At 41.6% G+C, this 27,314-nt stretch overlaps 1 protein-coding gene across 4 annotated transcripts in view; it reads right to left on the bottom strand.

Annotated features, from left to right (window-relative positions):
* LOC126547375 (protein FAN-like) overlaps positions 1 to 27,314 on the bottom strand; it is a 120,165-nt gene that overhangs the window by 53,770 nt on the left and 39,081 nt on the right. For 3 of the 4 annotated variants that reach the window (XM_055062659.2, XM_055062660.2, XM_050195355.3), the window contains 9 exons: positions 23,621 to 23,729; positions 23,132 to 23,225; positions 22,484 to 22,566; positions 20,106 to 20,185; positions 15,210 to 15,300; positions 8,402 to 8,465; positions 8,187 to 8,295; positions 6,890 to 6,959; positions 6,658 to 6,789 (listed from right to left, as the gene is read on the bottom strand). In XM_055062659.2, coding sequence (XP_054918634.2) covers positions 6,658 to 6,789; positions 6,890 to 6,959; positions 8,187 to 8,295; positions 8,402 to 8,465; positions 15,210 to 15,300; positions 20,106 to 20,185; positions 22,484 to 22,566; positions 23,132 to 23,225; positions 23,621 to 23,729 — 832 coding nt within the window. The remainder of the gene's footprint in view (positions 1 to 6,657; positions 6,790 to 6,889; positions 6,960 to 8,186; positions 8,296 to 8,401; positions 8,466 to 15,209; positions 15,301 to 20,105; positions 20,186 to 22,483; positions 22,567 to 23,131; positions 23,226 to 23,620; positions 23,730 to 27,314) is intronic. The other variant, XM_055062661.2, reaches the window with a different exon arrangement.

Raw genomic sequence — 27,314 nt, 5'->3', positions numbered from 1 at the left:
CACCATAGTGGGTGGCTGAAGATGAATTCTGGCCACATGCGGTTCCTTAATGTGCACCTAAATCTTAGTACACAAGTGTTTTTGCACTTTGCCCCCATCAAAATGTGGCAGCCGTGGCCGAGATTGAACCCGCGACCTCGAGGTTAGCAGTGCAACGCCCTGCCACTAAGCTACCGTGTTCTGCGTTCTTACAATGTTCAAGTGGCACACACTCCAAACCAGAAACTGCGACAATCGCTCGTCAATAACGTTAAGGACAAATAACCAAAAGAGAAATTCCCAGGTGTTGTGTACGCTGTCCCATGCACAGAGTGTGACTACGTCAGGGGCGTAGCCAGGGGGGGGGCTTATGGGGCTTCAGCCCCCCCCGAAATTTTTTCGGGCTGTCCATGGACCGCCAACCAAAGCGACCCCCGGCGCCGGAAATCACTCTGGATTTTGCCTAGCATGCCTTTTCGCGCTCGAAAAGACATCTGACCGCCAAGATTGCGAACTCGGGCTGGATTTCGTGGCCACGCCCATACACCGGGAGTCACATAATGCCAAGCAGTCCCATGCGAGCACAAAGTTTCAAGGGCGCTTTGATGGTGAGCGGGCTCGCCGCGGAATCTCACTGAGGCCACGGAATCTATGGAGCGCATGGATATCAATTGCGAAACTTTATGGGTATAAATCTCATAAGCTCTTGATGTGAAAGGTGCATTGACATTTCCAAAGTTGTGCTTTAGATTTTCAATTGCGGAACTTTGTGGGTTTAATGTTGTTATAAACATTTGACGCCAAAGGTTCACTGACTTTTCTAAAGTCTTACATCGGAACATACAATGAGACAAGCCAAATCAAAGCAGTGGCAGACGAGTTGACAAAGCACGCAGTGAGGTCCAATGAGACGAAGCGTTGGGGTGGTTCATTTGTGCCGTCATGTCACATAAAAAAATATCAATATTTTTTTTAACCTACGCCAGAACATCCCTGTCAAGACACTAAAGCCAGCCTAAGTAACTACGTTCTTATTCATTTTTTCTACTTCGACTTTTATTCGCGAGGTCACATTGAGCCGCTTCATTCTTTTTTTTGTTGTTGTTCTCGCTACCGTACCCGCGGGCTGCCAGAGCCAGCCAGAGCGCATACGTTTTTCTCGTATGGCCCCGACCACCGCGCGGTGCACTACGGTGCGCGTTCGGTTTGCTCTGGCCGAGTGGATTTTCCCCTGACAGAGTTTTGGACGCTTTCTTGCTAGCAGACGAGAAAAAAAAAACAATGGTCGCTCGCCGCCATCACTGTGGGGAATCGAAGGATTGCACCGCGTTCCTTGAGCGGAACCTTTCCGGAAACTCTTGTTTCGCCGGTGTAGGATACTGAGCAGTATGCGTATGGTTCTCAGTGGACCAAGCGTCTCATGTTTTCTTCGGCATTCCTTCCGTAGCCCCATTAGGTGCCCGAAGTAGGCATTCGATTCTGACCAACATACTTTCCTATGCGTTTCTATTTTTTTTTTCATTTCGGTGCCTCTGCCCCACAGAAAAAAAAAAAAATACATTGTTACGGCGCAGCGAATTGTCGCAAGGTGAAAGTTCGATTTTGATACTTCTTTTGCGGAAAGTAATGGGTGACGGGACGCTTCAGTTGCCGGATACGTTTATTGTATTATTGCGAGAACAATTATATGGACACTCCAGCCGCATTCCGACCGTCACCGTCGCCCTCATGTTTCGTATAAAGTCCAAGGGTAATAACATCGTGACCACGCGCTGCATGCTGTATGTGCGAGTGAAAGCGTAGGAGGGGAGGTGGAATGGGTGAGCCAACGATGGTGGCTCAGCCTTGTGCGCGCAAAGAAGAAAAGCGGGGAGCAAGCGCGCAGCCTTCCGTCGCGCGCAATACATCGGGGAGAGTGGATGGAATGGGGGCGGAATCTCGGATTCTGTGAATCTATGATTGTGCAACATCTTTATTTGCCTTGCTTGACGCATTATACACAGTTACTTTTTCTTACATACACAGACTCATTGGAGACTTATACTTAAATATCTTGTTGCGAGGTTTTGTGTATACATGCAGTGAACTTTGTTTCCAGTGACACTTTTTTGTCCTTTATCAAGCCGTATTTCCGCATTTGTATATCCCATTGTATCTTTGCATTTCTAATGTACGAGGGCGAGTCAAATGAAAGTGAGCCTACTCTCACCGCGCAATAATGGTTTGGTTCATTATCTGCGAGGCATGCGCGTAGGAGAACGGCATGTCTCATTTACAAAAGTGACACGCAGGTGTGAAGATAAATGTTCTTTAAGGCTCTTATACACTGGGTTGAATATGGTTGCGTCACATAATGGACACTTCGAAAATTGAACAGCTCGGTGTCGCGAAGTTTTTGACAGCTGAAGGTGTTTCCAAAACAGAAATTAATCGCCGTATGGCTGCCTTGTACGTTGAACACTGTATTTCATTGACCACTGTGAAGCGTTGGAGCAAACGGTTCAAAGGACGTTGCAAAAACATTCCAAGACCGGGCCAAAACCATCGTGCAATCACCCCTCACACAATTTCAAAGGTTCATGAGCTGATGAAACAAGAACGGAGGATAAACATCGATGAACTGGCAGACCGCCTGAACATCAGTCACGGTTCGGTTCACGCCATAATTCATGAGCTTCTCGGTTATCGGCTGTTTGGCGCGCAATGGATCCCCAAGATTTTGATCCATCGCGAGAAGACGGCGAAGTTTCGCGCTGCCTTGACTCATCTGATCGGGTATCACAATGAGGATGAGGACTTCTTGTTTGAAATTGTGATGGGGGCGAACCTTTGAGCCACTACTACGAGCCTGAAACACGATGGCAAAGCTTACAGTGGAAACGTTCGAATTTACCACGCCCAGAGAATGCAAAGGCCATCATTTCCGCTGGAAAGGTGTTGACTTTCTTTTCAATTGTCAGGGTCCATTATTGATAGAATTTGCTAAATCTTGAGAGGCTATCAATTGTTTCCGATATTGTGAAATGCCAGAACGGCAGCGTGTCGCAATCAAGAACGAACAACGTGGAAAATTGACGAATGGGGTCATCTTGTTCCACGACAATGCCTGTCCCCACGTCGCTTTTGTGGTTAATACAAAACTGCCAAAGTTCAAGTGGGAAACGCTGCAATATCCGCCATACAGCTCAGACCTGTCACCTTGCGATTTCTACATTTCGGGGCAACCGAAAAAACAGCTCAAGGAAACCAGATTCAGACTTTTTTAAGCAGCAACCCAAGGAGTTTTATAAGACGGGAATCACGTGACTAGTTAGTCAATGGGACAAATGTCTAAATTCTCATGAAGACTACTTTTAAATAAAATACCCCGTTGTTGGCTCACATTCATTTGACTTGCCCTCGTATATCTTGCAGAACTCCTGCTTTTTATACGTGCTCTCTGTCGCGACTATAACTTCGGTGCAATTACTCACGATACACGACAGGGGACAGCTACTCCTGCGTAATACATCGGAACAAACGACAGCGTTATTGAGATTTTTCAATGGCCATTGTATACATACAAGAATGTAAGCACAGTTCTTGAATGACAAAGTTTCATTAACATATTTGTCCTCAACTTGTTCAGTTCATTGCCTTTTAATTTTTCATATCAGCGGCATGCACTGCTTTCCTGGTTTCGAACTGATATAGTTCTAAAGTTCGTGTGATATTTTCTTTACTTATTAAATAGACAAAAATATGGAAGCATTGATATCAGTTACTTTGGGCAAAATTTTTGGCACATACGAGTATATTCTTTTATGAAAAAATACATATTTTATTGTTTTGACAGTGCGTAGCGTTCAAGAATTCGTTTGCAGCATCTTTGGCAATGACAATGCAGTTATTATTCATGTATTTGATCCCTCGACAAATTGTTTAAGAGGAAGCTTTAGCTCGGGCCCAATCCGACGCGGCCTATTCAAATACTTGTAAAACGCAGAAGCGCTTTTCTGAGATAATCCTGCTAATCGCTTTTATTGAAATTGGTTGCGTTTGAGAGAGAAAGTTAAATTCTAGTGTCTGTTGGAAACAGAACTTCGATTTAGGGCCTGAATTTCATTTAATATATTTTGAAAGATTCGAAAGTTTGAAAAAATAGAAGCACGACGTTTACAAACTAATAGCTATGCATGAAGAACAGATATTGTAGTTCTGTAAACGGCATCTATTATAACAGTGAAAGCGGACAAGTTTGATATGTCAATTTGTATCTTACGTGAATTGGTTACGTTGTGTACAACGGTTGTGCAAAAGCCGTATTTCCACAATACTAAAGTTTTTTGAGATTCATGTCTAACAATCTATTGTGTCCGCTGTAGATGTACTATTAGATGCAATTCACAGAATTGTGATATCATTTTTCATTGTTGAGTCACGGAGCTTTAAACTTGATAGTGTCGTTTTCTGAAAATTTTCGATTTAATAACTAATTGACCACCTAAATAAAAAATTCGAAACCAGCAGTCAGTAGAATTAAACGTTTTCTTTTAAATGCAACAAACCTCCTCAAATTCGGTGAAGTGGTTGCAGGGAAAAACGAATTCCCCTTCTACATGTATTTAAATAGGAGCACCCGAGCTAAAGCTTCCTCTTAAGGAGGAGGACGAGCTGCAACGTGCCCCCCCCCCCCCCCCCCCCCCCGCCTCGAACAAGATGTCTGGCTACGCCACTGGCCCCATGTATATATATATATAAATACATGGGGCCAGTGGCGTAGCCCCCCCCGAACAAAATTTCTGGCTACGCCACTGGACTACGTGTATACATATTGGCAAAACTGGTGACTTCAAAAGGCATCTTAAACAGCACAATTATGACGTGAAAACCCACCGTGGTTGCTCAGTGGCTATGGTGTTGGGCTGCTGAGCACGAGGTCACGGGATCGAATCCCGGCCACGGCGGCCGCATTTCGATGGGGGCAAAATGCGAAAACACCCGTGTACTTACATTCAGGTACAAGTTAAGATGCCCAGGTGGTCGAAATTTCCGGAGTCCTCCATTACGGCGTGCCTCATAATCAGAAAGTGGTTTTGGCACGTTAAACTTTATAATTTTTTAATGACGTGAGAAAAGAAAATGTGAAATCCAGTGCTTTGGCTGAGCATGCCGCTTCAAACGGTCACGCAATCGACTGGGGGAAGGCACGTGTCCTTGCCAGGGAAAAAGGGCTATCTGGATGCCTTTCTCTTGAGTCGTTCACGATTCAGACTATGCCACACACTCTGAACAGGAGTGATGGCAATCTGCCGTCAGTGTATGCAGGCTGCCTGTGTCATGTGCTCAAGACTATTTAAACGAGCTGCTCGAACACCTTTATTTATTTTACCTGAGAACAAGGCTCCCGTGTGGGAGCCAGAACGTCTTCTTTTCTTTTAAATCTTACTTTGGTCGGCGTAATGCCCCGGGTTTTGTCTACCTTTTCAGCATGATTTAGAGATAATGAGTGGGTATGCCAAGATGGCGGGGCATCGTGCACGCTGTCTTCCCACGCATCGAGTACTAGAGGTTGCGTAATCTCAAGTTTCAGGGATGCGTTAAAGCGAGAGGCAGATGAAGCATTTACATAGAACTGCCAGCACTTTTCATGATAGCGCCATCTTGCTGCAGGCGACACTATCAGCCGATAGGGCGGAGTGGATTCAAAAGCGTGGCTGGCTTCGCTTTGTACAACCAAGGTAAAGATATTGTTGACATGGTATGAAACCGTATCTTTAATTGCAGACTCTCAAATTCAACAAAATGAATGTTTTTTTCTCATTCAAATGTGCTTTTTCCACTTGCCTGATAATTAAAAAAATTTTGTGGCCCCTTCCGTATATTAAGAACACATCGGTGACTGTACTTAGTTGCATAAAAGGTTGAATTCCTATATAAACAAATTTCGATATAATGAAGCAAATTGTTGACTTTACCAACTTTGTTATATTGAGCCTTAACTGTATAACGGTAGCCTGTGCATAGTGGCAAGGCTGACATTTGGGTAAGTTGGTACAGATCCACGGTAAAATAAGAGTAGTGCGACAAAACTCGTTACATTCTTGTTTTTCACAGTACCCTCATTTTACCATGGTTGCGCATAGTGCACTGTGTGAGCCCCTTGTCTTCATGCATCAACCAATAGGTAGCTCTCATAACATTACGCTAGATGCTCAGATTTTGTGGAAGTGTTAGCAAAGTTCAGCCCCAATTGCTACTTCTTCACAACACTAAATTTAGCTTACATTCTGTTAATTATCAGCTCCAGTGGATTGACTGATTGACTGACTGGATGGGTGGGGGTGTGAGTGAGCTTAAGATCTCAAAGCAACAGCTCAGTAATAAGAGCGAACATATAATGTTTGGCTCCAGATTATTCCAACTGCCTAAGGTTCTTTAAACCTAATTACACAATTTCTGAATCGCAATGCGCCCGAAAATTGCAACATCGACTAGTTCCACATAATGAGAATATGTTCAACATGGTCAAAAGCATTATATCATTATTTGTTGAAAAAGCTAGACAAAGTAACAATGATACATAAGTAACATGTTTTTTAGACCGATGAACGCACAACTTCCTTGAAATGCTACTTGTTTGAGTTCCTCAGACACCATTCTATGAACACTGAGAATGGAAGAAAAAAAGAAAAACACCATTGTCAGCTAGCACTGCCTCTTCTCCAGACTGCTTGTAGCCAAAAATTAGGTCAATCCAGGCATGAAGGTTTTCTGAAACAAAAGGAGCCTCAAGAGCTTCCCTGCAAGTGCGAATAAAATGTGCAGGGCCTGAAAAAAAAAACAGTGTTCAGTAAGCTCCAATTGCTCACGACCAAAAAAATGAAATATGAAAGCAAGAAAGGCAGCCCATTAGTTAGAACAAGATTACCTTCAGCCCATGGTGGCAGATCAACATCACCAACAGCAGAGCCATTTTGGCGTTTTCCAAAGTCCAAGTTCTAAAGCACACCGAAGAAGAGCAATACACAAGAACAGTAAGAATGTCGCTGCAATATGTTGCCATTTATTCAAAAATATTTACAAACCTGGCCACATCTTGTATCAGACTGCATCTTCAATCAAGTGTACACTTTATTGCAGCACTACAGAATCACTAACCTAAATTAAAGTGTGGAGTTTAACTTGCCGAAACTGCATAATGGGTTATGAGGGACACCGTAGTCAAGAGCTCTGGATTAATTTTGCCCACCTGGGGTTCTTTAACGTGCACCCAAAGCATGGCACACAAGCGTTTTTGCATTCTACCTCCATCAAACAGCTGCCATGGCTAGGAAATTGACCAATTGACCCTGTGACATCATGTTCGGTAATGCAACGCTATAGCCGCTAAGCCACCACAGCGGGTAATCACACCTACAATGAGCTTGTAAGAATGCAAAGCGAAATCATCTGCAGATAAAACTAAACAGTACGGTGGCCCTAAGCGGCCAGTGTAAAACAGTCAAGCTATTTAATTTCAGTCATAGCAGTGGTTTTACTATAGATAAAGATTAGCTTGAGTAGAAAAGGGCGAAACAAATACGAAGACAAAGGTTTCAACTGAAATTAATGTGTACTCAACCAAGCTGCAGTAGTTAAATAGATCCATATGCTTCTGAGATGAAGCTGAACCATTCTAATGGCCTGCAGGCTTAAGTAAATGAAACAACATTTTACATTCCCCAACGCGGATGCCAACCTCACTAGACCAGTGGATATGCACAGAGGGGTTGGCCAACTGCACTAAGAAAGTTTTAAATTCTGGTGCTGAATTATGATTGCAGGGCTTGAAGCCCAAATCTGACACAATTACACCTCAAGGGACACCCAATTAAGCCAGAGCTGCTACTGTGGACCCTAAGCTTCACAATACTCTTCCCTACTCCAGAAACCTATATTTTTATTTTGTTTTCAATAAAAACATTTGCAACCCCCCTCCCCCACTTTCCTGTTATATGTAGAACTGCTTTTAGAAGTCAAAAATTTTTTTTTGTTGTGTGTGTACTTACTTTTAAAAAGTTACAGTGCTGGTAAACATAAGAAATGGTCCATCCAAGAGCTTTTTAGTGGCAGCATAACAAAATGCAACTTACTTTTATTACAAACCATGTTAGGTTCAAATGAAGTCAGAGAATGTTGTGCACAGTCATAGGGCCATTTAGCACAAGAATAACTCAGATACTCACCAGCGAGTTGACCAGGAAATCACCATTGCAAGTAGGGTCATAAAACTCTGGAATAAGTTCCTTAAAATCTGCCGCATCTGTGGTTACATTTCTCCATGTGTCGGCAATACTTTAAACAAAAGAAAAATGATGCATCGTTACCAACAAAAGCTACACAGGTCGCAACCCCATGCAGAGAAGAGTACAAAACTTCTAAAGCAAGCTGTGAAACAAACCTATTGAACATCCTGTCTGGGTGGTCAAAGCGGCCATTCTGCAGGCATAGCATATACTGTGGCACTGAAACCAGGCAAGAAAATCCCAGTAAACCCGAGTGAGGGACACACAGGCAACTGTTTTAAAGCATCACACAATAAATTTGTCGGGACCTTTTTTTTAGCTAAAAACATAACAGAGAGTTTTAGAATAGGGGCCCCAAACGTTTTGGGGCCCCAAAGAAATAGCGTCGAAGCCACTGCGCATGCGCGAGACGCAAACTGCGTTTGGGTTTTGCATTGGGAACGCTATTTCACCGATTTAGCGGGAGCCGAAATAGCATCCCCAAAAGCTTTGCGTCAGCAAACAAGGCGGCACCCATCGAAGCAACGGCTCTAACCTAGCACTAAACTGGCTTCGATTCCTGCTAACGTGTGAAGTTCGCAAGCTAGGAGAAGTGACTGCGGTTATCGCTTTCTCTCAACTAACGTGTGTTATGACGATTGATTCATTAGACGCAGCTGATCCCGAATTCGATTGTGGATATTGTGGCTCGTAGGCCTAACACAGCTCAGCTTGGCTGGTGAAGGCACGTAAAGATGGTTTGCTCAAAACTAAGAGCAACTAATTGTTTGCTGCTTACAGAATAACCTCTAAATAACCCGACAGCGCCAACGCCGTAGTGGCGCTGTCAGCGCAAGACGCTATCTGCAAACATAAAACACTATTCTACTCCTGCGTGCCACAACGCTAACACCCGCAAAGCTCTTTGGGGCCCCAAACTATTGGGGCCCCTATTCTAAAACTCTCTACTTAGAGGCATGTTTTACAACAAGATGCCATAATGTTTTATTTCATAATATGATTGATTGATGAGAGTTTAATGTCCCAAAGCTACACACGGGCTGTGAGAGTTGCCATAATGGAAGGCTCCAAGAAAAGGTAATTTGTAGAGGTGTGCGAATATTTGAATATTGGATTTCAAATCAAATTGTGAATGTTCAAATAATTCGATTCATGAATCAATATAGAATATTTGATTTCTTGAATATTCAATTTCTTGAATATCAGTAACTTCAGCGAATGACCCGGCCCTGGTCGGTGCCTTCCGCACACAGCGTTCTCACCACACAATCTTTATCAGTACAAGGTATGACCAGATCGATCGGACCGATCAAAACAATTAAGGCTACATGAACAGAGGGTTATGAGGGACACCATAGTCGAGAGGTTTATTACACGTTTTATGTATTGTAATTATGAAAGTGTAATAAAAGAAACAAAGAAGAATGGGTATAACAAAAGCAGCGCATGTTGAAAGCATAGAAGCAAGAGTGAAGATAGGGCCGATTAGCCACCGGAAGACATGCTGATCACATCGGATACATGAATTCAGTGTTTACATATGCAGATTCGTGTAGTTCGGAGCTTTCTATCCACATGCAAGCACACAGATGAATTTGGCATGCGTGCTCACGGTAGTTGCTGGTCGGTCGACTGCGGACCTGAACGCCACTTCAATGGCCGTCAATCTAACCCGTACACGTGATCTTGCAACCGATCACTGATAAGCCCCTCGCAAGAACATATTAGTCACAAGCTTTCCACAATGGTTTGCAGCATGTTACCACAACAACCAGCGCGCGTCTAGCAGGTTAGGCCCAATAGGAGTTGTGCTGTCAGCTGTCGGCAACTAAAGTTAAGGTTACCGAATCAACACAGATCTATTCACAACAGTTGCACGACCCTTAGTAAATCAACAAACCGCCTGGCCAAGAAAAACGAGTGCACGAGATGACCCTTGCATGTTCATGGCCACTATCTTTGCAAAATACCATTCAGTGACTCCTCCTTCCGAACGCCGTTCGTAGGCACACAACGGTCTCTTTTCGTAGCATCGAGTGACCTGTCACAACAACAGCTTTGGATTTACATGGCGGGCTCGAAAATATTATATGACAGTGCACTGACCCCCGGCTGCAGACGCATTTACACAAAAGGCAGATTGAAAAGGACAAAAAAAAGGGGGGGGAGGAGGGGGTGACATTGCATAAGCTTGTCGTGGGCTTCCAAATTTGAGAACTCTGTACCGTCGGTGCTGAGTATGCTTGATGCGCGCGGCGTCGAAGACCGCGTGGAGCGGTGCCAAATGACATGATGCACACTCCCCGCTTTTGTCTGACGCGCATATTGGCCTTAACGAGCTGACGATAACCCACAAATACCACATGCCATAAAGATGGAAAATCCCTCCCATTTTCTGGAAGAAAAATGGAAAGCAATACCTTCTAAGCAAGAGAAGAACAGTATGGCCCACTGTTAAACTGAGAACCCAATCGTATTTAGTACAACTTCGCTATTTCTTCAGCTTCAGAAGGAAAAAAGTGCTTAACTGTATTTGATAGACATTCCATCGATAAAAAATATTTTCCAGACCTTCGTATATGAACAGAGTAGTTATCAGTGGCAGCATACTAATTTGGCATTCCCTTTAATAAGCATACAGCATACATCTCAATTCACAGGTACCCAAGCTACTGAAAGATAGTAAGAGTCTTGGTAAGCAATGCGATTAGCCTCCTGAGCATGTGCATCACTATTTTTTACACAACATTTGGAAGCATAAAAGTATGTGACAAATTTCCCGATATTAAATGTTTGATTCCATGTTCGAATTTCTTTTCTTGATCTGAGTGAATATTCGATTCAAAACATACTATTTATTTGGTATTAGCAAACCCCTACTAATTTGGCCACCTGAGGTTCTTGAACGTGCACTCAAAGTGCGGTAGACAAGCGTTTTTTGCATTCTGCTCCCATCAGAATATGGCTTCCATGACCTTGAATTGAACCCACGAACAGCAGAGTGCCATAGCCTCTTAGCTACCGTGGCAAGACATATTTCATGACTATTTCCTTGAAATCTGTCTTGTGCATTAAATGACGGCTTCTATAACTGCTGGTGGTCCCATGCTGCTCCAATGCTCATAAGGTGGCAGAACCAAGACCCAAACATTCACTGGCGATTACGATACTCCCTAATGCAAAATTTGAGCACAGCTCTATATGTGTTTTCATGTCACAATATATTGGCTGGCGTGGACAATCTGTCTCGTTCGGCTCGTTGCAAGCGAAGTGAAGTGTGGCATGACTGCCTCACTTATTAGGAGATCACGAGAGGCAGTGCGTTGGCGACACATGGGCAAGATTCACAGCAGCCGCCTCAGGCAGGCCTCTGCTCATGCAGTACTTTGTTTCCATATATGGTCTAAGTGGACGCACTCGCCGCATGGCTTATTGATGGCGTCATCGATGAACAGAGGACAGTGCCATCTCGCAGCGACTGTCGCCACAGAACATGTCTTGTGCGGCACTGCGTTTTTCTTCTCACACTTTTGCCATACCCTCCTGTTCTGCTTTCCGCCTCATGGTTCCACTGCGCTATCCTCCTACGCTTTCCTCCTCGTGCTCTCTTCGCTATCGCCGTCTTTCATCCCCCGCTGCCTTCTGCGTTCGCTCTTTCGTCCTTCACTTTGCTCGTTTGCTTGGTTACGCAGAGGCACGCCACTGCTCAACGCAGAAACTGGTGCCTAAGAGATGCGCTCAAAAAAGGTCTCCAAAGTTCCACGATACTACAGAAGCTGTTTCATTACTAACTGCTGCAGTTTCATATAAACTAGTAATATGACATCATGCTGCAGTCTCACCTCGCACTATTAAATGATTTCATGATAAGGTCATATTTATAATTTACTAATCACAATACTCACTCATTTTTAGCTACTATCTGGTTGTGAGGTATAAATAAGGGAGACTCATCAGAGGTGGATATGTTTACAAGATTTAGGTGCTGCATGCGCCACAGTGCATACCAGGATAATGCCTCAAAATCAGAAGCACTAGAGAAAATACTAATAATGTTTAAAACATGTTGCACATCGTAAAAAGCTTCCGATAGGGCTAAATAACAATGGTACAAAGTCGATTAATATGCACAAAGTGTGCTAGAGAAAAAAAGCTGGAACATAAATGTCTGCGCATTCGTTCACAACACCAATACATGACCGCATCATGGGTTGTCTTGTTCCTATGTCTATTTGAAGACAATGCCTTTCTTAGTGAGTTACCCCCACTTTTCCGTATCAGTTATCTGGAATTCTAGCCTTTTTCGTGGGCTGTTCTCATGCGTATGTGGACCGATCCCGAAGGTAGTACAGTAAAAAAAAAAAACTGTAGCAGTCCAACAATCCACAAGCTCCCCTCATGCAAGGAGTGACTTGATAAAGAGTGCCGTGCACAGTGACTATGGCCCATTCTCACCCTCAACTCACTCAGGAAGACATTGCCCTTAATCAACTTCAACTTGAGGTTGGATTGCCTTGCAAAATTTTTATTTTCTTTCTTTTTTTACAGTAATCATTCCCATAGGGTAACTTTTTCAAGTAAGTACACTGCATGCGAAATAGTTGATTGTGTTTACATATTTGAAGCATTTTTGAGAGTTCAGGTGTGGAGTCCACATTTGTCAGTGCAGCAGCAATCACAGAAAAATTCAAACATGTTTTGCAGCTGTATGTATTTAATGATACTGATGATGGAATGTGTTCAAACAAAATTTTGACAAGGCAGCATCAAAGGGGCCCTGAAACACTTTTCAAATTAATCATAGAATGGCCTCACTATTAAAGGGGTATTCACACGGGGAAGAAATCCCGGTTGTCAGCATGGGGAGTGCGCATCAAGTGACAATGATGTCAAGAGTTTTGTGAGATGGGTGCCGCCGCCGTGTATCACTGGACAGAGGGAACCTTCTGATGGACAGAACAAACAATCCCCACTTGGCAGGGAAAACAGTGGAACCTTGTGCTGGTGTCTGGGAACCTTGACCAAGTTGCTGCTCCAGAGGGTGCCGACAGTATCGTAAATGATTCATTGTTGTTTGTGGTTGGCAGCCCAGTCACATTTGCGAAGGCACGTTGCATGTGTGCCACTGTGATGGTTAAATTAAGTGACGATGCCACTTTAAGATTTTTTTTCGCTGGTTGAACAATTCCCGTTCCTTTGGGACACTACATATGAAGCATACAAGGTGAATTTGAAGAAATGAAAAGTGGTGTCAAGAGTAGAAGCCGCCAGAGTAGTCTGCTAACACTGATATCCCTCCTCAGTTGCCTCTTCTGTTTGAGCAGGGGACTTCTACAGGGAATTTTGCACAGCGGCTGACGTCACTAGACTACAGCTATATCACCTGGGAAAATGTCCCTTGTGTTAATACCCCTTAAAAAACATCTCACAAATCTCCTACTGCAATTATTTTTTTGATCTTTTAAGTATAAGCGGTATTAGAGGTAGTTATCATACTGATGCGCCATTTTCTCACTCCTTTTGGCTTCACAGCTAGACAGGGGGGATGGCAAGGGGGCAAGGCCCTGCCCTGAAGTATGCCACTTCGTTTTTTTTTTTTTCTTTTCCTTTTTTCATTTTTTTTTCTGTACGAAGATACTTTTGGTTAAGGGATGCATGGCACTCTCTCAACGCAAGATGGGCACTCAGGCCCCCCGATCTTTATCACGTTCACGTGCCTGTCACCCCCAGAGACCAATCAGAGCACGCAGTTCTCAGAGCATATCGTCGGTGAGAGGGCTCGTCATGGCACTCCGTGGCAGCCGCGGTATCTACACTGCACAGCACATAGCCTCCGACATTGGAGGCCATGCTCAGCAGATGCAGCTGCGTGCAGGACAGAGCTGTAGTGCGTGTTAGCAATCATACGTGGCCATGCTACTTGCTGTGGACTGGCTGTCATGCCCCAGCTTAATTGATGGATGGTAGCCACACCCGAATTGCGCATTTCGAACTGCTATCAAGCAATCTTTGCCACGGCGTCTAGCCAGGAGTGGCCAAGAGTGAGCAAGTGCTGGCAAACATACACCTGTGATCTTGGCTTAAGTTTCATGCAATTCGAGGCTAGTTGAGTGTCCAAAACTAATCGAAGCTAACGATACATGGCTATGGCACTGATAAGCAATGTGGCCAAAGTTACATTCCTATGTGGGCAGGCGCAGCCTAGCATGAACAGACGATAGTCAGCTTCTTCTGGGGTGCATAATCTTTATAGATATTTGAAATGCAGATTTTCGCTTACTTCAGCCTGTTTAATTCACTACATCAGCTATTGCACACAGTTAAAGCAGGAAAAAGTGCAGCGATCCACACACCCTTCTTGATTGATGTCAAATATTGGCCAACGGCAGAGCTCTATGGGAATCTGCCCCTTGACGTCAAAGGGCAACCGCTGACACTCATGAAACGGGCGAGGAGAAGGCCTGTTTGAAAAGAGGGTCTTTGAAGAAAAGGTAACTTTGCGCTCTTCTTTGAGCTCTATATGCTGCGCATGATTGCAAATTTAGGCTGAGACGTTCACAGTAGTGTACACTACCTGTCGAATGTTTTTTCACCCATCCTGAGAGGTGGTTTAGGGCCTCTTTAAGTGGCACTGAATGGGGAGAGAGAGAGAGAATAAACTTTATGTAAAATAGCACACGAGCTTAATAAGTAGCTCCTCCGCTCTGCAGTAGGTGGTCACTGAACGGAGATGTTGTACCCCATACTGATTCTAAATTCAAGGGTCACCAAACATTTGTGAACAAATTGGAAAGTCCTGTGTTATCAGGAACGCTATTATCAAGGGAGCCAACAACTACACTAATACATACTGCACGGTCACACTACAAGCCAATAGAAAAATGCAACAGCCACATACAGAGTAGGCACACTATACATCTCGCACTCACAAAAAGCCTACCTACACAAGACTGACTCACTTACTTTTGCGCACTAAGTAGTAGAGCACAAAGCCAGGAGTAGAATAGTGGGATCCATACAGGAACTTGGGTTCAGCCATTTCAGCATAGCGATCCTACATAGTAAACACACTTTTAAGACTTGCATAATTCAGAAATATATTTTTTTTATATGCTTGACAAACATATAGGCCTGTGGAAGTGTAACACACATAACAGTGCTTTTTCTACCTCAAGAAAACATAGTACAAATGCAAGGTTGCAAAGGTATGCTCTTGACCCATTTTAGCATAAGTTGTTTATACGATACAGACATTGAAGCAACTGCTATATTCATGCTTAGACATATTTCCGAAGCACACCAGTGGCCTGACCATAGCTAAGAACTCATCAAGAGGTGGGACTTGATCTAGCAGTACATCCATATTGTCATGCATACACTGTTGTGCTTTTTGCTTGCAACCATTTTTCACCGGATCACTATTATCCAGTTATCACTCAGTGCAAGACACACCTACTGTAACCAAAATTGCCTGAATGTTGTTGCCGATTCTATGGCAAAAAAGTCTTGTCTAATCAGACTGTGCAATCGACCTGAATAGTGTAGTACATTCTTCAATGTATACAAGCACTAGCAATAACTCTTGAATGTGCCGCGATATATATACACGAATGGTGAATATACTTGATCAACGAGGCAAGATTCGACGACCGACCCCCATGCTCACTGCAGTGGCTTTGAGTATTGCTAGTCTTTCTGAAAACAAGTTTGCAAAATTAATAGTTAAATTTTTTACTCAAATTACTGACAGTGTTTCTCATTCTTCATCGTCCCTACAAAGTGACAATATTGTGCTCTGTGTTCATGAAACTTCTCATTCGTACCACTAGATTGCACCCATATTTGCCAACCAAATTCTAGTGATATTATTTTTGTTGTTCTATCTATCATGACACTCCCTTGTTCGTTTTGTTGCCATCATCTAATTCAAATTTTCAGATCACTTTATTTATATAAAAGTACAGCGTGAAAACTGATGCCAGAGCATGAAGTTGGTTTAAGCAGCTTGACTAGGCCCTAGAAATTGTGATGAGGCAGTAGCTACAATATATTGTCATTAACAAAAAAAAAAAAAATACAAAGGAATGTATAGTACAAAGGCATAGTATAAAGGATAACAAAGGGTATAGAGAAGAAGAAAATGTTAGTCAGTGATGCCTCTATTCCAAATTGTCTTCGTTTGTGGAGGTGGCACATGCTGGTGATGAAACAGAAAGACAGAATTCTTTTTTATTCCTCTTTCCTACCCTACTTTTTGCATCTTGCCATTGGATTCATTTATATTCTTTCACCTTGGTGTTGATTTATGAATAAGCTGCAGAGCATGGTGTCCGCTAATAATTTTAATGAGCGCTCAAGCGGCCAGGCGCAGTATTGTCCAGCAACAGTATGCTTCGCTACAGCATCGGCGGTAGGTAGAATCTTCGAAAGGCCATTTGAATCCTCGCGGAGCACTGAGTTTTTCTTCTTTATAACATTCAGGCAAAGCACCCTGGGATTCCAACAGGCACTGGCACACATCACAACTAGGGGAGTAAGCTCATAACAGCTATCACTGTAAAAAATCAACGTTACCTCGAGTTTCATGACAGGCTTAGATGCCTGAATGCTTGCTGGCATAACTGACAGTTGCAGAAGAGTTCCATTTTCTCAGTGTTTAGTATACTTCTTCAATGGCAAATAGAGCGCACTAAGAAAAGCATTAAAATAACACATCACAATCTCTAGCTTCAAAACCAAGCTATTACAGTTTTCTAATTTTGCTATGCAAGCTTAGAAGTATTTCTATTGTGTTCATATGGTTAAACATGATCAAACTCCAGTGAGCTTAATTACTGTGAATAGTAAATATGAGCACCTGACTCGTGGATACACTTAAATAATCCCCACGATTATGAGAACCTCGCAAGAGCTCCTAAAAACAGCCCGCGCTAAGGAACTATAAGGCTCCCCCACAATCAGAAGCAGTAAGTGCAAAATACTTCCATTCCCAAACTGCACCATGACTAGCATGGTACAGTTTGGGATTGGAGCAATATTCTTGCATCATGCTCCGATACAAGTGAGCTATGCTTGAATATTTAATGTGAAAACACACACACATTAATGTACAGGATATGATGCACGTTAGGGATGAATGATAACTTTAACACAATAAACAGTTTTAAACAGTAACCAGTGCACAAGTACATAAAAGCTTCACTGTTCACATAAAAAGAAAAGTAAATTATGGTCAACCTAATGCCTAAAACCCCATAAATCATACTGTCATAGAACTAAGGACAGCTACATCTTTGTTTCAATATACAGACTTGTCAGACACCTCAGCCATTCACGATATAACAGTGCTCGTCATGCAACACATATGCTTTAGCAAATTTGAGCATTCATGTGACACTAGAACCTTGTGGTGTAGCAAACTAGATGAAAAACCATTTGACTGAAGTAAGCAATAAAGTGATGTCATCACTATTTAACTTGATCTTTAGACTGTCATTATGCAGAGGGCTCTGCATGCCCTCTTGTCATGAAAAGTGGCAGACACGGTTGCTGACATTTACCGCACCTGTTCAGCACATGGCCAATGAATGCACACAAACTTTCTTTATGCAGAAACAGTATGTGGCCAAGTGCTGCTCATATGGCCACATGCACAATTCCAAAATGCTTGTGCACAGCAAATGAACTTTTTTGTCAATTGCAGCCCTTCCTGTAATGTCAATAAGACAGTGTGCTACAAAGTATACTTTACACTAGCTGGCAGGTAGTGCTAAGCATCAAACAACTGAAGCAGCAAACCATACAATTTGGCCTATGGCATGTATCATACTCGCAACACTGAGGTTATTGAACTCATTTTTCTCTGTAGTGTATAGCTTGGTTCAGTCATACAAATATGTATATACAAATATGTATGTAAATAAACTGTATTTGGGATGAAGAAGCAAGTGTGCAACAAGAATGTCATTATCTAAAGGAACAATTTTACCAAAATTAACCAGCAGTGAACTATTACTAATAGGGGGTCTCCTGTCTCTTTCAGCATATAGTACCAACTATGTAAGCTCATTCAGCAGCATCAGCGTAAGTTTAAGCACACCCATCCAGCTAAAGTGTGGTATAATCATGTGAACTCCACTTCTGTCTACTTCATTTAACCTTTTCAGGGTCACCACTGTAGATGTATGGTGGTGGAAAGAAATCTCAAATGATGACAGTCATATATGCACGGTGGCAATTTAACGTGCCTTTTTGGAGCGAAGCGCCACCTAACATCACCTCAGAGCTGCTGCAACCTTCTGTGACTTCTAGAAAAAATTTTTATTGTGCTGCCACCTCTCAGTTTCCACCAAAACTGATTTTCCATTTCACTTTATGGTGTCTGGCACCGCGGCAGTTTCAGAGTATTCGCGCTACACCTACCTCACTACCATATGGTCATGCCCGCGTTTATGCAATCTATAGTTGGCATTCTTGCACATGCCATTTCCAGTTACGACCATCAGAAAAACTGATTATCTATCTCGTTTCTTATCAAAGTGCTATGGCAACATGCTCGCCCACATGGCTTTTCCATAGGCATGTGCGATTTCTTTTTACAGGCAGGCACTCGCAATCTGGTAATACTGATACTCATGCACCTCTTCTTGTAAGGTGCATGAGAGCTAGTCTAGTGATTAAACAAATAATTACTGCAAGTTTCTCATTCACATCGTTCTTTCCCCCAAAAGGTGCACACTGCTGAGCTTGCTTGCAGGGGCTCACATGGCATGCCTCACTTTTGCTATGGCCAAACATCCCTAAGGCCATATTCCCTAATTATACATGTCATTTTTCATTCTTCTGGCCCTTGGTCATTGATTCGGATGTAGATTGGAGGCCGCCGCACGACCGTCCTTGCTGGGGTTTTATCCCGAGTGCAACACGATAAATATAGAAAGTTAAATGGAATGTTTGCAAATATGAGCCCAAGTTGTGTCAAACCTATTTAATGCATAAAAATTAATTGTGTGAATATTATTGCTTTTAGAAAAAAAATTTTTATTCTAGTTTATTAATGATGTATTTAACCATAAACCATGTTAAAACTGCACACATTAAAAAAAAAAAACTTGTCCCTTTATTGTCACTAAACAAATATTTACTCGTTTTTTCTTGCAATAAATTCCTCTGAAGAATTTAAACCTGCAATAAAAAGATGTGATCCTGGGGGGATGCATTTCCCCAAAATTGTGACTCTCAAAGGGGTAACAGGAAAGTGTAAATTTTTTCTTAGTGTTCTCATCAAATTCCCATTCACAATAAATACAGCAACCACAACTTTCTTTATATGTGTGACAATATATCAGTGGCAAGCTGAAAATAATTCAGGTTCATGTCATCTACAACAGCATAAAAATAATTTTCAGAACTGTTGGAATAGGTTGTCTACAGCTACGACGGAACTGCCTCATCCACCAATCAAGATATCCAGAACAGCTGCTATTGGACTACACTGTTCAAAAGAGCCGTTTTACAAAAGAGTTCCAATGTCAGAAGGTTTGACAGTATATCAATGCTAGATGCACAACTTCCATTACTCTGAAATCGGTTATTTAGGGCTGCCTTTTAATTCAACCATGTTTAAAAGTTCCAGAAAGGTGCCCATGATTGTTAAAAATTTCTTTAAAGTTGGATAATTCAAATCAATTTTGTGTCTCCTAAGGGTTGTATCAAAGAGGTTTATTTCTGTTTAACATGGGAAAAATACAAAATTTTTACTTCTTTTTCAGAAGAGTTTTGCAAACTTTGAAGATTGCTCAATATATATCAAAATTTTGATAACGTAATGTGGTACAGCAGTGTTGTCAGAAGACTTGCCTTTAATTTCTTGAGACGTTTTTCAGACAATGCGCCTAATGGCTGGGACAGGTCTCTGTAGCTTGCACTATTGCTCAAGTCTGCAAAACAGCCAAGAACCCTACAGCTGCACAGATTTGCTACTAAACAGCATGATTAGCAAGCAAATACCCCCATTGCCTTGCCCACAGGCTAATGGAGCATCTAACACTTATAACACCCTTTGTAAGCATGCATGCAACATATAACTGCTTTACAGAGAAAAACAGAAACAAATGAAGGAAGAAATAATAGGCTGTTGCTTCTTGTACTACTTCAGAGCACCACTGATACACCTTTCAGAAGACTAGAGAAAAATTAAAGTACACAAAGAGGAAGTGTATGACTAAATTGTAGTACCACATCTCTTTGATAGGCTTTTTTTTAATAGCCCCACAACTTCTACAGGAACATTATGAGGAAACAGCGCGAAAAAAAACAAGACAAGAAAGGCAAACAGGACAGCCGCTGCTCCTGCTGGTCGTCTTGTCTCATTTTTTCCCGCTGTTTCCCCATAATGAAGTCATACCAACAAGCTCAAGTTCAGACTCTAATTCTATAGGAAAGCTTCATGTGTGACACAACGTAACTACAATGCAGTGCAATGTCATTTAGAGGGCAATAGCTATAGGCCAGAGGAGGCTAATCTGCACGCAAATTTATGCAAGCTGTGCAAGGTTTCTTAGTGCAGTTTTACAGAAGACAGTACATGACATGGTGCATTCAATGAACAATAACAAATGGCACAACTCTTTAAATCCAAAACAACCTGAAGCACACTAAAGACGGGTATTTCAATTTGATTACCCTTAGTAGCTTCCAAACATATTCATAGCTTAGCCCTGCCTTTAGCAGATGCAGTTACCGAAGAAGGGAAAAATTATTGTGATGCGACACTAGTCACTAAATTGTAACTAAAGTGAGAGCTCTGCATTCAATGTGCTTCTAACAGTGTTGAATTTAAAGAGCCATGTCATTCGAGCTCATTAATTGAATGTGCTGCTGATTGTGCTGTCTTCGTTAACACTACAGTAGGAAGTATAAACATTGCAGCTTTGTGCGAATATGTGTACAAGTAAGACTACTCTGGCTGACGGCTAGTGCCCTCCTAACCCTTTATGAATGGGACATATAAATAGATGTAAAAAGTATGGGTTCTCATTCTAAATGTGCAATGCACGTCAAGAATCGGCATAATCAATGAAAAGAAAAATACTTTGTGGAAGCTTTTCCAGCAATAGGGAGGAAACACCACAGAAAACAGGAAGTGGGCTTCACCCCAAGCCACCTATGGCTTCGTTTAAAATTTGTACAGACAGCACTCCTCATATGTGAACAATAGGCAAGACATTTCATTTGCCTTACATCACGTGTGCGATGCCACTGCAGTTGGAGGTGTTGCATCGCTTTGTCTCTCCCGACTGTGCTGTCAAAAAAATTTGAGGCGCATGCCGAACTTCTTTCTCCTCGTTTGTTCCTTCCTTAAATCAACAAATGGTGCTTGCTGCCTGCCATTTAGTGTTGGCCGAAATTATTTAGCCAGAAACTTCATACTAAATACAAAAACTTGTCAAGAAAAGAAAAATTTCTGGTATGTTGCCTGTAGGCAAAACTCGTCCATAAAAGGTTAATGACTCTGCACTGTTGGGTAGCCCTATAAAGTTCCATCACAGATATTTCATGACTAGAGAAAAAAGAAAACTATTAAAAGGACTCTGGCATTACCAAAGGGAGATGCCGTCAAGCCATTTTTTTTTTTTTAAGTAAAGGAACCTACTAACATTTCTAAGCACTAAAACCAGACCAATAGATACATAATGTGTTGCCTTGAAATCAGCGCTTAATATTACACCATCATAGACAACAAAAAAACATGCCATTCTATTGAAAATTACGCTTTTTCATTTTTTTTCTGTCATGCAAAATCCACACCATCTTTCATGTCATGGACAGAATTAAACCAGTAACAAATGTAAATTGTTCAAGCTCCTTCAAATGTCTCAGATGAGCACTTTAAGGAAACAACTAAGAGAGAAGGAAGCAGCAGAGGAAGTAAGTGTTGCAAGTTGCACACCTAAAACCTGCTGGCCCCATAATGAAAACTACCTGCAGGGAAAAAAAAAGTGAAACTACAGCATAAAATGGCAACTAAACATGAAAAATTGAAGAGCTTGGTGAAAATATAAAAGTTCACTGTTATGAACACACAAATGCAATAAAATATGAAAGTCTACACATTGACATAGCAGCTCATTACAATCAAAAGGAGCATAACTAGCAAACTTCAATTCACATTAACTTTATATTTTGTGGTTATTGCTCAAAGAAAAAAAAAACAATAAACTGAATTGACATCATACCTAAAGTATTGCTCTTGTAGTCCCCTATTACCCATGGGAACACTGGATACTGTGTGAGGTCATTAAAACTGCGATCAGCCAGACTGTAATCAAGGGTGTAGAATAGGTTATACTATTGTAAGGAACATGCGCAAATTCACTGAAAAGCATACAAGCATCAAATAGAGGTTAAAATTTGTAACAACCTTTTATCATGTACAACAAGCTAATAAGAGCAGCGCAATGTATTAAGTCCAAAACTGCACAACAGCTTCGGTAAAGCACACGTTATGCAAGGTTACATGTGCAAACAAGGTGATAAAAATGTCTTTACAGCTTGTGCCTCAATAAAAGATGCAGACATACAAAAGAATGAAAAGCTGAAAAATTATGGGGTTTTACATGCCAAAATCAAGATCTTACTATGATGCACGCCGTAGTGGGGGACTTCGGAAATTTGGACGACCTGGGGTTCTTTAACGTGCACCTAAATTTAAGTACACAGGTGTTTTTACATTTCACCCTCATCAAAATGTGGCCGCCGTGGCCGGGATTCAAATCTGCGACCTCGTGCTTAGCAGCCCAACATCATAGCGACTAAGCAACCACAGAGGGTAAAGCATGGTAAGTAATTAAATATTTCAGAAATTCTACTTCCACAGAACACACCTGTTGATATAAAGCAAGTAGTCGTAATTAGAAATGACTCCATTCTGCCAAAGCAACGTCATATTCTCTTGACCAGAGTCTTCAAGATTTAATGCTGCAAAACAAAAAACAAAAAGATCACAGCACCATCTTTGCAATAAGACCACATCAAATATATTCGTTCTTCATCATTATTTTTCTAGCAAAGTAGCTTTAGTACTATGGCTATATCAACACTTACCCCAATTTATACAGTTCAGAATACAGCCATTAATCTCTACAACTAGCGACACAATGGCTTTGCTCACTGCTGAGAGCAACAGTAGAATCAAGGACTGTATAGGAAACTGTCAGGAGGCATACAAGAGCACTTAGATGCCTTCTTATGGTAATGCTCCAGGTAAAGTGCCACATGGTCAAGTTGCAGCTGCAACATCACCTTTACTTTTTCTAACATCAGGAGTATATATAAAATAGTATGGTGAGCCATAACTAGGAAGATGAGTTTACCTTCTTGATTCAAAAGTTGCTTGTAAAGTTCATCTCGCTCCTGCTGTGTCTTGAAGGAAAGGAACAGGTGCTTTAGCACAGAGCTCTCCGAGCAATAAAGCTCAAGGCCCTAAAAATTAAACCACAATGAATCCCTTACCAATTTCAAAAACAACATACAAGGCACTGTGCACATGTTCGGAACCCTTACGTGCATTTCATAGGAGCATAAACGTCTAAAATTACCACACTGTTTTACTATGCACACATGAAGTGTACTGTAAAATCTCTCACATAGTACAAGCCGAGATTTGGGGATAGCGAAAAGGCGAATAAAAAATTTTCATTTACGTATAATACGAGTGAAGCAAACTCTTATGAGAATGCCGAAGTGCCTCCCAGCGGAGCAGCTGCCAATGTTCTCTGCACCTAAAACCACCTTCCTCTTGAAGGCAGCCGAGTAGTGCTTTTGTGGTCCCAACATTTCGCTGCTTCACTACAGAGAAAAAAACGCTATTTCCTGATAGCATGCATTTCACGTAGTTGGCACGCTAGCTCGTATTCTGCCGAATTGTGCATTTGCTTGCTATGTTAGCCTGTTACGACAGCCAAACCCCCGCTGTCTCTAAATGGCATCTCCTGTACGGTACAGGATGATGAGAATGATGGTAGCCATGAAGCAATAATGAAGCCAAAACTTTGAGCCTGATTTTTTACTGAAACTTGGTTCTGAATCCGGATACAACAATGACGTGGAAATTTGGGACACCAATAATTAGAAAAGATTCTCGCATTATACGTGGGTTTTTACTGGGTTATTATTTGGGTAATGTACCATTAGCCCCAAATATTAACAGAGCATGGGTGACATGAGAAACAAATTCCTGCGTAGTCTGTGCTTCCAGCCAGTAAAATAGTACAACACTATGCTGTTGGCGATACATATTAGTGCAGACTACAAACCCAAGTTACAGGGCCGGGATAATGTAACGATTATATTACAAGTCTTTTCTTTTTCATGCTTTGCTTTGTCAGTGGTCTGAATGGCATTCTGCCTATATTATCACCAGTATTAGCCAGCCATGAGCGATGAGCGATAAGGAACCAAATCGAGTGAAAGGAATTGATACATTATACTGACCAAGTATGCATGTCGGGGCTACTGAAATATTCAGTTTACCTCTTTCTCCCAAATTCTACACCACAAACATTTTATGCCAGCAGTAGATTTGTCATGCGTTCATGTATTCATCAGTACAAAAGACGCCAAGAATCTATTATAGTGGTGAATTGCTTTTAGAGTCTATCACAGTGAATCTGCTGAAAGAAATAATGTATGTAGCTGTAGCGATGAAACTTATACTTTACATCCCCAATTATTTAAATACATTGAAATTTGAAGCAGTTTTTTGCTGATTTCGTGCTTAAGGCCTTGGAAAGACAACAGTGCCTTTGAAGGGGTAAAAAGACATTCACATTTCCCAACTGCATCAGAGAATCAATAAAGGGAGAAGCAAGCAAGTATTTGCATGCATCTTGCATGGCTTTGCATTTGTGAAGACAAAGAAAATATGCTAATAATTGAAGAGAACATGTGAGTACGATGCAACAGACAACTCGCAAAATGAAATAGAGAGGTTGAGTTACAGCACAGAAAAATATGCACGTATACAGAAATATGCAGCCAGTTTCCTTTTTTCATTGCATATGTACTTGCCAATCATTAGCCTTTACAAATATTGTCCTTTGCCTGAACACACACAACAACGTCAGTATAAATTCAAGAATTATTTTTAAGTCAATATAGGAGAGAAAATGCTTGAAAAAACTTGATTGCATTGACACTTCATAAGTTAAAAATGTTATCTTTGTATCTACTTGTGCCATTTACACGAAGTGGGAAATACATTTTGTTGCTGCTTATTCCCATCTCATCGATGACTGCAAAATAATCAGATGCGGCTGATATACACAAAAACACAAGCCACACATGTACATTTTGTGGATTTCCTGCGAGTTTATTAAGCCTGTTTGGTATCAGCATAACCTTGAAGGGCTGCACAATATACAAAAAAGTTTTGGAAAACGGGTGCTTCTATGAAACATGGTTGGGCAGTATCGAAGACACATCTTAGACAATATCTTAAGATACTCTTTGGGTACCTTGTAATCTGTATCATGATACTTGTGGCAAGACAGTATCTGCATCTGTATTTTTGATAGATCAACTGAAATATTACATATCTTTGGATGCAACATATACACCTATTGCAAAATCTACAATAATGTTGAGAGTTACTCAAGGCTAGCAAGCTATGGCTATTAAAGCTTATTCTAAGAAACTATAATTTGGGCTAACTCATATTTCTAGTAAAGAAACTCGACAGCTAGGAGTGTGAAGAACGCACAATGCAGTGCTATCTAGAAAGTCTGCACTTTCCAAATTAACAAGTTCATGAAACCAAATTTTCGAGAAGTATGCATTACATGTTTAATTTTACACATCACACAGCAACCTGGCAAAGCTTGAGTGCATTTGGTGAAGTCTACAATTTGTCATTTGAATTTCCTTATATTGCAGTGGTACCGTACAGCACTCTGGCGATGCTGATGGGTGACGAAATGAAGTGCATTCTGCGTGGTTTTGTTTTCATGTGTGCACCTCGGTGGTCAGCTAGAGCTAACTTCTGCAGGTGTCCTCTGGCTGTGCTCTTTTTATTGTGTGAGTGAAAGAATAATGGGCTCATTAAAACCGCGACATCCTTCCTTCACCCTACGAGTGCCTGAGCGATGAAAGCAAGGAGATTCTGACAAGGTGCAAGTTGTTGAAATAGCCAGTAAAACGTAACTCATGGGAGCTGAACCTAGAACGAAAAAAGACCGACAGGCTTCAGACTCCTCAGTGTTGTACTCCAAACACTTGTTCAAGCCAGAGATGTATGTAGATGTATGTAGATGTAGATGAATAGGCTGCATGTCAAGCCCGCTCCTCATCGTCCAGTTTGGTTTCTGCTGGGGCACTAACACAGTGGATGACTCGGCATGGCACACACATGGTTACGCAATATTTCAGAGCAGATGACACAGCGGTGTTTCTGCGCTTCTTGACATTACACAATTTGTGTCAAAATGGTGGTCACTGTTATGATAATTTACTGGGAATATTTGGACGACCATATCATGGCCCTCTTGACAAGTGGATGGCATCAGCCTGCATAGATTTTCTTGAGAAAATAGGATTCCCTGTGGCGCTAGTACAGTGAGAACGAGAAATGGGATGAACCAAAACTAAATGCGATCGTCATTATTCGTTGCATGAGTATATGATCAATAGGTTTAAGTAGTCATAAGGCTAATATAATTATTACTTAACAATTTTTACAAATGAACTTTAGAGTTAATACCTTTAGGGGATGTGTGGTAATTGCGGAATTGAAGTCAGTCAGTACTCAAAGCATACCATTTTGGTAGAAACTTTATGTGTAGGTCATATTTGGCAAGCTGCAATGCTAACTAGATGAGGACAAAGGAAAGGATCACAACACAAGTGCGGCCTCTCAACTAAAAGTTAATTCGAAAATGACATGAATATATAAAAGAATGCCAAACAGGTTACGATGTATGTGTAAAGCCAGTTTTGAGAAATACATAGTGGGAATAGGGCATAAAATACATTGTGGTTCTAGATGAGTTTTATGTACTGCATCTTAGGCAG

This window comes from Dermacentor andersoni, chromosome 1, assembly GCF_023375885.2.
Source record: "Dermacentor andersoni chromosome 1, qqDerAnde1_hic_scaffold, whole genome shotgun sequence".
Classification (NCBI taxonomy): domain Eukaryota; kingdom Metazoa; phylum Arthropoda; class Arachnida; order Ixodida; family Ixodidae; genus Dermacentor; species Dermacentor andersoni.
This window is presented reverse-complemented; position numbering and strand designations above follow the sequence as displayed.